Source organism: Phalacrocorax aristotelis, chromosome 1 (genome assembly GCF_949628215.1).
Source record: "Phalacrocorax aristotelis chromosome 1, bGulAri2.1, whole genome shotgun sequence".
Classification (NCBI taxonomy): Eukaryota; Metazoa; Chordata; class Aves; order Suliformes; family Phalacrocoracidae; genus Phalacrocorax; species Phalacrocorax aristotelis.
Genome location: NC_134276.1, coordinates 151058471 through 151071831, shown reverse-complemented (window position 1 = coordinate 151071831; position 13361 = coordinate 151058471). Strand labels below are relative to the sequence as shown.

The following is a 13361-nucleotide window of genomic DNA, read 5'->3' as shown; positions in this document are numbered from 1 at the left end:
ATCCTAAACTAATTATAATAAAATATAGGCTACATACAAGTGTCTTAGAAAAATAAAGGAAAATAAATGAGTTGTTCTGTAGCCAGTGTCATTAAATTTCTTGATATTGTTAAATGCATTTTCCTCTTGTCAACCAGCCTCTGAAAGTGTTATATTAACTTCTAAAAGGCAGGTAAATCAGCATGCGTTATGTACGTACACAGGTATGTATGTATGTGTGTGTATTCGCTAATGATAAGATTTTCTGTAAAGATTATTTTACATATCTCTGTAGTTTGAATGCATTAATTGATAGCTGTACAGGTATGTGTAATGTGTGTGTGAATCCAATGACCTGTTCTGGGTGTTGCATGTCTACTTTGTGGTTCAGCATTTCTGTGAAAGCCTGACACATACACAAGATTTAAGCCCCTCTCTAAGACACCAGAGAGGCAAGGTCTGGCACAGCGGTTTTTGAGATGAGTGTCTGCAGCAAATAAATACTTCTTAATACCTCTTATTTGTATGTTTTCCATCGCCTGACCCATCATACTTGTGCTCTTGCAAGCATTTATATAAGAAAGCTAGAGCCCATTGCATTTCTGAGCCACATTTAGGCCAGATTTATTTTTTTAGAGCAGTAATCTCTTGAGTGTCTGGAGTGAAGATAATATGATTCCAGAGTTTCTACACTACAGTTTTTCCTTTATTTAGCAACCAATGATAATTCTGTTCCAATTCTTATATCTATTTCAGGACGAGCCCCAAATGGCTTCCATTTGTTTCTGCTTTAAGTCCAGCAACATAAATGAAAAGCTGGCAGGAGCTGGGTAGTTTTTTAGGAATGTAGTTACTTTTGTTTCTGCTACTGATGAGTAGATGTAGAGAGATAATAATTCTTGTTTCATTCACACGTGTCTGGAAATCATTAATCATTTAAATCCTAGCCTTTATGGTAAAAGATTTCCTGGAGAAGGTAGAGATGACTTACTGACTTTGAACGTGCAAATGCTGTTTATCTATCATTTAAAAATTAATTAATCCTTGCTGCTCACCCAGCTCTAATGTACCGAGAAGGGAAATACTGGGCATACTATAATTTGTAGCTCGAGCCATTGACATGGTGTGAGATCCAGCCTTGAAGCTGAGTACCCTAGTAGCCATGGAAACATGGTGCCATGGGCAAAGATGCCAAACTATCTCCTTATGGAACCGGGCCACATCAGGAAGGGTTGTCCTTGAGCTCTGAGCTAGACTGAGCTAACTGAACTCAGGCTTGCCTGCATGAAACTCAGGTCTCATGCTTGGGGTTCCAAGAGGCTGGAGAAAATCAGGGATGTTGCTGAACTGTAGCTGACAGCATCCGACTTCCTGAGCACCAAGTTGCTCTGCTCTGCAGGATCTGCTTCAGAGTTGCTGTCGCTGTTCCACACTTGGAAGTTGTCTCGGTGCAGAACCTCTTAGATGCACCTGTGTCAACCTCCTCAGCTTATCTTCTATTATGTGTTTATCTGTATTTCCATAGTTTTAGATTATTTTAGCCCTTTGCTACCCCAGATACTAGTGATGGAATTTTTGAGCTGCCTTGCAGAAATCAATCTACTTTCTTGGTGGTTCTATATCCAGCATTCCCAGTATCTGGAAAGGCATGCTAAACTCTTCTTTAAATATTGCCGTTAAAGGAAGCATAAGTATCTCGCAGGGATTTGCATGTGCTTGGGAGGTCAGCATTTATACTTGATGTTCTAACGCATTAGAAAAGCTGAGAAACTCGAATAGCAGTTTTGACCGTCTTAGCTAAAGCAAGTTCTGAGATGTCAGAATCCGCTAGTACTGTTTCTGACTTTACAAGTGTGTTAGGCTTCCAGTAAAAATCTTTGCTGGGAATAGTAATAAAGATTTGCATCTTGAAGCAAAAAGGTATCCCTTCATTTTTCAACTTTGAAGCCTACATTTAATTCAAAGCATGATGTTGAGACTCAAGGTCATCAGGTGGTTTCTTAGGCAGTGCAGGTGCAGTGGCCAGCAGTCTGACCTTGAAAATTAAATGTGAATTCATTGATTTCTTCAGCTGTCGCTATTACTGGGATTGTACTGAAGATTGCACTAAAGATTGCACTAATTTCCTAAGGAAAGGAAATTCTTAGAGAGCCCAGACTTGTGGTTCTGATAAGATCATAACCAAGGAATAACTGTACTGGTTCAGGTCAATGATCCCAGCATTCTGTTTCATACAGTGGCCTTATACAGATGCCCAGGAAAGGGTAAGAACAGAGCAAACATGACACTTCCTTGTAACGCTGTCCCATCTTCCACCTATTTACAGGTGAAGGTTTTGTTGAACTTTTTGTGACTTGTCAGTTTAGTATCTTCCATGGTTTTGCAATTCTGACTACATGGTCGGTGTCTTCTTGAGCCTATGTAAACTTTTGAAGCTGTAGTGTCATTTGGTAAGTGGTTCTCCAGGCCTGTTCTTTGTTGCAGGAAAAGCCTACCTAATTTCTTTTGAGTTTGAAGCTGTCTCCCAGTAGCATCATTGACAGCCTCTTGCTCTTACACTGGTGAATGAGCAGGAGTTCGCTACCAAGACTCTGTGCCACTCACAATTTTAGATTCGTCATATCCCTTCCAAGTTCTCTCTTTTTCCAGGCTGAAAAGTCCAATGACACTTAATTGTTCCTCATATGGAAGATATTGCATATCTTTGATCATGTCCCAGAGTACTGTCTCAGTGTCCCATATCCAGGATATGAAATGGATTCTCCTGAAGACAGTGGGAAGCATTTCCATAAGCAGTTTGACTTTTGGGCTTTTCCCAAGTGTCCTGAACTCAGGGGAACTCAAGCAATCTTTCCATACAAGTCCGTAGGAAAGATCCAGCATAGGATGTATTTGGCAACAACTGATACAGAAGGCAGTCTGTCTTTAACACAAAATAATGAAAAATCAAATGTCTCATTGAACATATGAGCACAGACATGGATCTGGATGCCTTGACTTCAGCAGATGATGATGTGGCTGCATCACATTCCTCTACCCGAGAAAACAAGCTTAAGCTTCATAGCTTATAAAAAGAGGGCTGCTATTTTGAATACCCCTTCTTAAGCCTTAGTGAAAATTATTCATATTATTGTTGGTATTCTAGCCTTAACTTTCAGAAACAAAATTATTATCATACCAGCAAGAAATACTTGATGAAATCCAGCAGCTGGACTGCAGCTTCCAGAATAGCTCCCAAGTTACATTAACTGCTACCTCATTGTTCCAGACTCACCTGTTGCAGAATTATCAGTGATGACAGTGACAGCCATAACTCTAAAGATAAAGAAGCTTGCTGTGCTCTTTTTGACGATCTCCCTGCACCCCCACCCAAAATGCTAGATGCGCACAGAGTAGAAATATGTTTTTCTCAGCTACACAGATTATTAGATACACCAAATATCTGTGCAACTTATGGCAGAATATGATGTGATTGTATCCACATCTGGTGTTCTAGATACTTGGAGTACTTTGGGCAAACTGATTCCTAAGGACAGTCCAACATCATTACACCAACTTGGTTAAACCTTTCTCTTTTGAATTGTTTGTTACCCTCTGTGTTTAGGAATATATATCTGAAGAAAAAACTGAAATCATACACTTCTAGTGTCACAGTCAATAAAGTGGTAACTTCTTGAGAGTTTTTGGAGAAAAAAGTTTAGGCCAAATTTCTCATCTGCCTAGAAGAAAGGATAAAACAAAGCTATCTGTATTGGTTCTACCGAGGAGGAACAAAAAGAAGCTGCTCGTTGTGTACTATTGTCAGGTATTTGCCAACCAACTTTGGCAGTGTTGTCCCATCTTACTCCTTCACAAGGGATATCAGCACAGACTTTTACAACAGTAGTTAATCTGATGACCTGTTTGTCTCTGGGTTGCTACTGGACGTACATACTCTGCAAGCCAACTACATCTTTGTTCACAGCAGTGCCATGACATATACTAATTGGAGTCTCCAGGATATACTGACATATTACTGTATTTCTTGTGCTCAGGTAGGGATATCCTTTGATATCTCAAATCCTAAGAACTAAAGAGGGTGTACGAGGGTAAGTTCCCAAATGTATTCTCTTATTTTCAATGGCCAGTGTGCTTATTGGTATCTACCCGATACCATTTGAAGCCATCAGTCCCATCATGCCGCGTATAACCTATGTTCAGAGTCCTGATAACATACATGGCCCTAACCATTGGCTTTTCCTGAAAATATGCAGAAGTCATGCATAGTGCTAGTTCTTCCTTCGTAACAGTTTGCGTATTTATCACGAAGGATATGTAAGTCCTGCAAGTGCCTTGTGAGAGGGTGTATGTGGCTGTTGACAATACCTTCAGCAAGAGGTCAAAACCAAGTCTCCCTTTAAGTTAGAGTCTTGTAGCTATACCATTCTCTTGGGAAAAGAGTGGTTGGCTCAAACTTTGAGGCTAAGCATGTATTGAAGGTGGGCTGAGGTGTTAATTGAAATATCAGTGTAATAGAACGGCAACATAGGTCATCATAAAGAATGAAACAGCCATTTGATTTGATAGACAAAAATTAAACAGTTATTCTCTGAACTGTGAATCCAGGTCTGGGACAGATGGCTGACTACAGCCTTTTATTCAGAAACAGAAAGAAGGCTCTTTATCTTAGAAGGTTTCTTCAGGAGTCAGTTCTAGGTTCAAGGTTTGCATGTTTCAGTGGTGTGGAACAAGGAAAGAATCAACAGTAGCTTTGCACTGTGTGTCACAAAAACTGGATTTGGTAGTAAATTATGGTTTTGATTTTTTTCTTTTTTTAATAATTGGGGCCATTCAGACAAGATGGATTTCTGAATACAACTGTGTGCAAGACTGAATTAAGGAGTTAGGGATGGTAGTGCTTAACAAATAAAGGCTGGCTTTGTATGTAAAGCAGTCACTGAAATGGGTCATTCATAAGGGCACTCATTTACAATGAACTTAAGGAAAGAGGCTATGGCAGAAAAAGCTATTATTTCTTTTCATCTTCAGTGTTTGTTGAAATGGCAACCCCACAAAGTTCTGTTTGTGAACTGTGTTACAGTTATCTAGTATGGCCTTATTACAAGAACTGTGTATAGCTGTTTTGAATTGAACAGTGTTCACTTTATTCTAGGAAGTAACACTAAATTTCTGTGAGCACTCTTTATTATGTCTCCACTTAGGGTAGATGTCTGTCAGAGCAGCGAGCAGGCACACTAGGCTATAATGTACGTATACTTGACTTAGTTTTAGCTTGTCGAACTCGATACTGTGATGGCCAAACAGCAGCAGCAAGGAGCTCAGTGAGAAAGGATGGATGTGCCATCTAAACATACCATCAGAGCACTGCTGAACAGTGCCCAATTAAGAGAAAGATTGTCTGCCTTATCTGACAAGAGTTTAATTAACTATGACAAGTTTTGCAAAGAAGCTCTTTTTCCATGTGTGTGTTAAAATTCTTACCCTTTTCTGCTCTAGGTTCAGAGGAAGATTTAGAGATTTTAATTGGAGCAATTAGAGTTATCTCAAAGCACGCTTTTGTCCTGTTCCAAGATTTTGCAACGTAAATAAGACACACTTTTAGAGAGACTTTTTGGTTTCCTGAAGTAGAGAGATTCAGTAACTGGAACTCTTACTCCTATCATACTAGGGGACATTTTCTGATGAGTTAAAAAATACTAAGTTCCTGCTTTTTCTGTTGCTGCTTCATTCTTTCAACTTTTTGAAGAAGATAGCAGGGAGAAGTGATTTAAATCAAGATAATTTACATGGTTATGTCTGTACTAGGGTAACTTGATTGGTCTAGAAGCAGTTTTAAAACATAGAGAGCTTTTTCAGATTAAAATTTTACAAAATGGCCTGTTGCAACTTGAGAGCATGCATAAATTATTCTTTATTCATTTTGCTTTTTTAATACTATTGTAGTTTGGAATATCTTGTATGTCATTTTATAAAAGAATGACAGTTAAAAATGTTCAGACATATAAAACTATTTTCATCTTTCCTTAGTTCAGAGGTTGGTAGCTTGATAGTTCTTAGAAAGTTGAAAAATTAGGGTGAAAAATAACATATCTGTTTCATGTCATAGAAGTTCCTGCTGCCTAAACTGAAAAAAAAAAAAGGGTGCATATTTTTAATAGTAGTAATAATTAACAGTGAAAAGCATGCATGTTGCACCTAACTTGGGAACAAGTAGGTTTTTCCCCTTTTTGTGATCTTTTTTAAAACAAAGAAATCACTGAATATATAAAAACATTTAAAACATAAAATGTATATATAAGAGCCACCCCTTGTTATAAGAATTTAAGTTGCATTCAATTTTACTAATCTGTTACGGAGCAATATCAGTTACGTGTGAAAGTTCTTTATGTGTGAAAGCAGAACAAAGGAATAATGCTTTATTTCTTTATCGGAATGGATAACTTGTCAGGAATAAAGGATTAGTTTTGTGTTTTTCTGATCCCAATATCTGTGTGTGGTCCTATGCTTTTAATTATTGTGCAAAGTCTTGTTTTGAAGATGAAAATATTCATTTTCAATCATCTATGTGGTGTGTGTCCACAATATAATCTGAATACATCAGAAAGATATTAGTATTTCTCCATTCTGCCACTGAAAGATAAGTACATAACCTGCATTTCACAATTAAGATGGATATCTATGCACTGCTGTGTCCTTCAGCAGCCACACTTAAATCTGTGTTCTAGGGAGGTTCAGTCTGCCTGTAGCCCCGTTTTCAGGCTCTTTAGAATTGTAGGCATGTTGCCAAAATTAAGTCCTTACTATGCAGTCAAGAGGTGGGAGGTGTTGTTTTTCAGCAGGTTATGTCATCCAAATTGCAGTGGAATTACTTAAGACGATAGAAGTAGGACATTTCCTTTGCCAAAGTGCAGAGCGTCACTTCAAACAGTGGAGGTACAGGCATTTCTGAAGAAAAACCTTACAAGAATTTTCTATTTGGGAGGACGCTGTGCAATATAAAAAGCAGATGCTGTTGTGTCAGCATCCCTTTAGTGTCATGCAGTTCTCTTACTGGATATTCCATCTATTCCATTTCCATAGCAGTAGTTGCTTTCGTGTTCTTAGGTCAGAGACTATGTCTCTACACAAGCAGAAGTTATCTAGTATGTAATTGCACTACTAAAATAGAAATAATACATTGTTCAAAATAGACTTTTGGCACATTTTTTTACATTCTTTGTTTTCTCAAAACAAGATTTGTTTTAATTTCTGTTACAAAGCTGTTTCATTTTATTCTACTACAGCAGTCCTTGCATAGTTGTACAACTGATGTGACAGGAAAAGCTGGAGATTTAACTTTCTATGGTTCACGAAAGATCATGCAATTCAGAATAGGATACTTTTCACTCTTGGATCTTTCTTTACCTTTTTAAGCTTAAACAGTAATCTTCAGAATTATTCCCTTCTTCCCATACCTGAGTTTTGAAGTTAGAAAAAGGAACTTCTTTTTAATTCTGAAATTTGGGGGATTCAAACCCTCTTTTCTTCTCATCCCATATAACTTCTTTTTAAGTGGACATGAATTTGAGCATGCCACCAAGATGTGACTGGGCTATCTTCAACTGTGGACTGTTTTTACTAGTTTCTTCTCAAAGCAGTTAAATGACATTCTTGAAGTTGTGTTGTTTATATGTATATTCTTAGTAGATACTCTCATAGCCAAGCAGAGATTACAGAATAGTTTGGTATTACAGCAGTATAGGATGGGTGCTACAATGAGTGTTCTCAAATACCACCTCACTTAATTTGCCACATGTGAATTTACGAAAAGGATGGTATGTGCCTTAACTCTTGGTTCCTCTTAGCCTGGGCATTGCAGGAAAAGACTTAAGAATTCTGAGAAGGGACTGGAGGGTGTGGGGCATGTATGAGCCTCTCCAGAGGGATAGTCAAAAGTCATGTTTCTTATTCAGGTATTTGTGTACTGCTCACTTCAGCCGAATAGATACAGGCCTGCTGTTCCAGAGCAGTAACGTATCTAGGTGCCTCTCCAGCAATATGCTGCTTGTTGAATGCATGAATGGCGTCCCCAGTGTCCCCTCTGCAAACTTCAGGTGTGGAAATTTTTCAGGAGGAAGACGCTTCTATCACTCGACCTGTACAAAAGCATCCTTTGGAAATCTCTGAAGGCTTCAGTCTAGCTACAGCGTCATAAATTCTAAGATATTGAAAAGGTGTCTGTAACAACATTGTGCTGGTGGCAAGACAGAAACTTGCTCTATCCAGATCTCATGAGAAGGACTGACAGCCACAATTTCTTGGAATTGCAGTGCAATTCTTGAATCAACACATTAGAGGTGGCTGAGATGGAAATAGGGGAAAATATACCACAGCTACCTTAAGGAAGGTAGCTGAGATCATTCCCTGTGGAGGAAGACCAAGGACACAGAAGAGTCATGTTTTTCATGACAGGTACTGGTAAAAGCACTGAGAAACAGGTAGAGGGTGTTGGATCTGCTCCCCGTCATATTTCCAGAAGTTCAGGCTGGGATTGAGTGTTAGAATCTCATCATAGCTTATTATATGATTTTTGTCTCTGATCCTTGATTGAGGATAGTAAGATAAGCTCTGAGTTTCTTATAGGCAGAGTATATGGCAGACTGTCCTATGCTTAACTGTAATGACATTTTAAAGTAAATTCAACCTCATGATTAGCTTCTTTTCTAACATTATGTATAGCAGCATAACCAAAAGAATCTCTAAAATATTACCTCGGAATAAGTGGCAACTAGGATAGTAAGTAGTGGAGACAGACTGCAAAAGTAGTTTCACTGATATGTCTTAAGATCAGTGCTGAGGACGGAGTGGGTAATAATGACATGAGGTTGTTGGTCCAGCTTGTACTGATGATACCCTGTGTGCTGACGGCTTCTTTTTTCTTCTTCTAAGGGTGGGCACAGGACATGGTAGAAAAAGTTTCAGTTGGTTGGGCTGTCTGCTTTGGAAAAGCTAAGGAGATGATCCCAGAGATAATGCCTGCAGTCTTTATATGGCCCTATGATCACCCCCCTGGAAAAAGCATCTCGGTGTAGTATGTTCCCCCTCCTGAGATTTAACATCAGCATATTCAAGATAGAGTGTCTGCTTCATTGATTTAAAACTTTTTGAACAGGTCGAAGACATATCTGTTTGACTGTAGGCAAAAAGAAGCGTGCCCCTTACAATGTAGGCATATGGAAAAGTGGAAGATTGCTAGAGACCAACAGCGTAGAAGGCTGGTGATGAAGAATTACTGATTGTGCTGTGCTTTGGCCATCAGTTGAGAAGAATAAGAGAGGAATGCACGTTGACCTTTCTTTGGACTTGTACATTACAGGCAGATACAGGAGATCTTGGGCCAAAAGAAGTCTGGCTACACTGTTTAGGTTTGAGTAAATCCGTTATCTGAATGCAGGTACAGGTAACTAGAAGAATAATAATGGTATTACTCCACTTTGGCTTATATGGTGATACATGACCAGAGGCTCTCAAGTTTTCTGTTGGCTATGGGAGAAACAAATATATTTAGAAGGGGTTTCTTGGGGTTTTTTTTCAGGGTTTTGGTTTTTTTGGGGGGTGTTTTGGGTTTTTTGTTGTTGTTGGTTTGGTTTTTATGTCATATAATATGAACATTCTAACAGTATTCACATTCCTTCATTTAACATTAGGACAATATTATTTTAAGACAAATAATGAAAAAGTGGAACAGATATTCCACTTATAAAGGAGAAACATATTGTTTCTCCTGTATTCCCACTTGTTGGTTTGAAACCCCTAACTACTTTATATGGTAGAATAAGTTGTTTCAGCTTTCTATCATTTTATTCCATAGCGAGCCATCTGAAGCATGCTAGTTCTGTGAATTCATATCAACAGAAATATCACGCGGACTTTTGTGTCCTCCTGTCTGCATACTCTGACCTTCTAGAGCAATGTGCTATCCGGTCGTGTTACATCCATCCATACTTTCAGCCACGTTTGAGGCCCAGTGGAGAAAGATTTTCATCGTGCATGATTAAACGTTGCTACTCTGGGGTAAAAAAGTTGGAAAAGGAGAGTTATCAACACAGCTGTACCCTCTAGCTTGTTGAAAAAATAAACCACAGCATTATTGTTTTCAGTAAGCATCTAGTCAAATAAATTATGTCTATGTCTTCCATGAGAAACTAGTAATAATTTACATTAGCGTAGCAGGCGGATGACAGGGGATTTTAGTAGACTCAGCTGCCATTTCAACAGTTTATTTTGAGTAAGTAGGTAGTCCAAGATACAGTTTCTGGTGTGCCTTTTTGACTGAGGCTGTGTTTCTGTTGAATGAACCTTTGCCTATCCTTTCTTTGATATGAGAAACGAAAGCAAAATATATGAACAGGTAACATCAGAAAGCAGCATTGAATTATGCTATATATTAGAAAGAGAATCTTGCAGTAATTTTGTTTGTACTTGATAAGTGGGACAGAATGCCATTGGGCTAACTCTTGCTTTCTTTTCTGCTGGTACAGGAGATCCATCGTCGATTTGAAAATGCTCCTGACACTGCCAAGACAAAGGCTCTGCAAACTGTTATTGAGATGAAGGTAAATGATGCTTATAGGCAGCAGTAGAGTTTGTTCTCTGGAAAATGTTCTCTTTCATATGAAGGGTGACTCTACCAAATACTGTATACTTCTGTCAGTCTTCTAATTTAAAATAACTATTTATTTTATACAATTTAATTATTTATTATTATTTTATTTTTATTATTGATCAGTGCAGAGATGGAGCTACTTCACGACACAATAGAAATCTGCCTTCTGTCTGCCTGCAGCAGCATATACAGTTTTCTTTCAGTTAACCAAGAGTCCATTATATTACAAGGATGGGAATGATGGATTAGTAGGATTTTATGATTATATAGGTTATTTTCTTTTTATAGTATTAACATTTGAAATACTCCTCTGTATTCTGTATGTCAACAAAGGTAGCAAGTTGTAAAGTCAGAACTCACTTAAAGAATGGGACATATAGTTAGAAAGATGTGTATATGTCATCATAAACCTAACTTTCCTAGACGCATTTGTGATTGAATTCTTAAACCATTAACTCAAGTGTCTAATGGAACAATGGCAATTTGCCAAGAGCTCAGGAGCCACAAGTGGAATATGTGGTTTACACTGCTTTATGCAATCATATTTCATATTGTATGGTCCATAAAGTATGTCAGACAGGGTTTGGACAAATACAGTTAAAACATTAGAAACTATCTTTGCAAGCAATTCTCTTCCATTTTCATATGCTCCTTTCTCTCTCCTTCTTTATTGGTCCCTTTTTCTTTTATTTTCCTTCCTTTTTTCCCTGCCAACTCTTTCCATGCCATTTCAATGTTTTCCTTCATAATTTCCCATCTTTCTACTCTGGAGTCTTTAATTTATCGTGTTTCTTTTATTAGTCATCTTTGTGGTCCATAGTAATGAAAACTAATTGACCATCTGGTAACAATAAGCCGTCTTTACTATCAAAAGAGAAACACTGGTATTTCTGGGAAATGATGTGAGCACTGGAACTAAATACCTTTGTAAATTACAACATATCATTTCACCTTACTACCTCTCTAATTTTTTAGTTGCAAAAGTCTGCTTTACTGATTTTAAGTGAAACATCAGAAATGAAGCAGGAGATCTGACTAGTAGGTATTCATAATGGTCCTTTAGAAAAATTTTCTTATGAATGAAAACCTATATTTGAACACCTTCCATGCTTTTTTTTCAGCTGTGCTTTGTTTATCAGGCAAAAAAAATTATGAAGGATTTGTCAAAGAATGGAGGTTACTTTCAATTCCTACCTCTATTCAGGAAAGACGAAATAATTTGGAGAAATGAAATTAAACAAATAGTCTGCTTTAAGAGATTACAATTAATAAATACATACCTGTGTTCATGAGTATTCATGAAGTTCTGTGTGATATATGAACCTGTTCTTGCTGTTCCTAACACATAAGACTTCTAAAGAAACATAAACCAAGTAGATTGAAAACCTCTGATTGTCCTGTAAAACTATGAGGATAATGGCAGATTGATTTTTTTTAATTTTATTTTTCCAGAAGTATATTTTTAACCATAGAGATGTTTATATGTTGTATATATAAGCCAGACCACTTGAAGGATCCGCTACTGCTTTATCCGCTCAAAGCTAGATTGTTGCATCTTTTCCTTGCTTATGGTGCTTTTTAAGTACTCCAGTTATGATCTCACTTAAATTACTAGTAGTATAAACCCATTTTTTTTGCCATTCTTGCAGTCATATTTTGCTGGTTATTCAATTAGAATTAAATTTCTCTGTTTTATGCTGGCTTTGCGTTAAAAAGCAACCTTTTTTCATGTTCCTTTATTTATTCATCATATACTGTGTCCCTGCTCCTAGCCATGTTTTCTTTCAGTACTAAACTCTTGCTTTCCTTGAAAGGTATAAAAAAGTGAAAAATGAGTACTTGAGCACTCAGGCAGATGCTATGTAAAGAGCTGTAGACTGATTTCTGTAGAAACTTCAAGAGTAAATTTCAAGGACAGGTACACATCCAACAAGTTTTGTTTTTTTTTTCTTTTACTCCAATGATAGGTTAACAAATCATCTAGCTCTGTATTCTTCTCTGTCTCTTCTAATCATTTTCAGGATTCAAAAATTTCATCCATGGAGCGTGGCCTCCGGGATTTGGAAGAGGAGATTCAGATGTTGAAGTCAAATGGAGCTCTGAGCACAGAGGAACGTGAAGAGGAAATGAAGCAAATGGAGGTGTACCGTAGTCATTCCAAATTCATGAAAAATAAGGTATTGAGAAAACAAATGACAGTAGTAAGATAAACTGAGCTTAGCGAACAGTCTTTCCATTACACGTTCCTTCTGGTAGCGGAGTCAGAATAAGAGTAGATTCTACAAAAGTGGTGGTGCCAACATTAATTTATGCCATTGGGAATACAGGACAAATACAGCAGTAAGGCATGTTGATCCTCAGGTGTAAAGATAGACACTGACTACTGAATGGTCTATAGCCAAAAGACAAATCATTATTTGTTTCTTCCAAAGAAGTATTTCTCCATCATTTAGTGGACCCTAACATTTTCTAATGAAGATTCAGGCCCTTGTACAGTAAATTTAAGTACATTGTGAGCAGCCCTGCTTTTCTTAGTTAGCTTTTGCATACTCCCTACAAGCAGTGTACAAATCCGTGGAACAGAGGTTGAAAATTTCTTTACTAGGTCTTGAACAATTGTAACATACTGCATTTGTCCTGCTTGAAATTGTATGTCAAAAAAAGAATGCTGGAGAAAGTTTCTTGGAGAAGTGTTACTTGCCCTAAAGTAGAAACGTGTATAAGTGTGCGTTTCTTC

At 37.6% G+C, this 13361-nt stretch overlaps 1 protein-coding gene across 7 annotated transcripts in view; it reads left to right on the top strand.

Moving 5' to 3' along the window:
* ERC1 (ELKS/RAB6-interacting/CAST family member 1) overlaps positions 1 to 13361 on the top strand; it is a 303504-nt gene that overhangs the window by 64705 nt on the left and 225438 nt on the right. For all 7 annotated transcript variants that reach the window (XM_075115935.1, XM_075115897.1, XM_075115945.1 and 4 more), the window contains exons 4-5: positions 10500 to 10574; positions 12646 to 12801. In XM_075115935.1, the coding sequence (XP_074972036.1) occupies positions 10500 to 10574; positions 12646 to 12801 (231 nt within the window). The remainder of the gene's footprint in view (positions 1 to 10499; positions 10575 to 12645; positions 12802 to 13361) is intronic.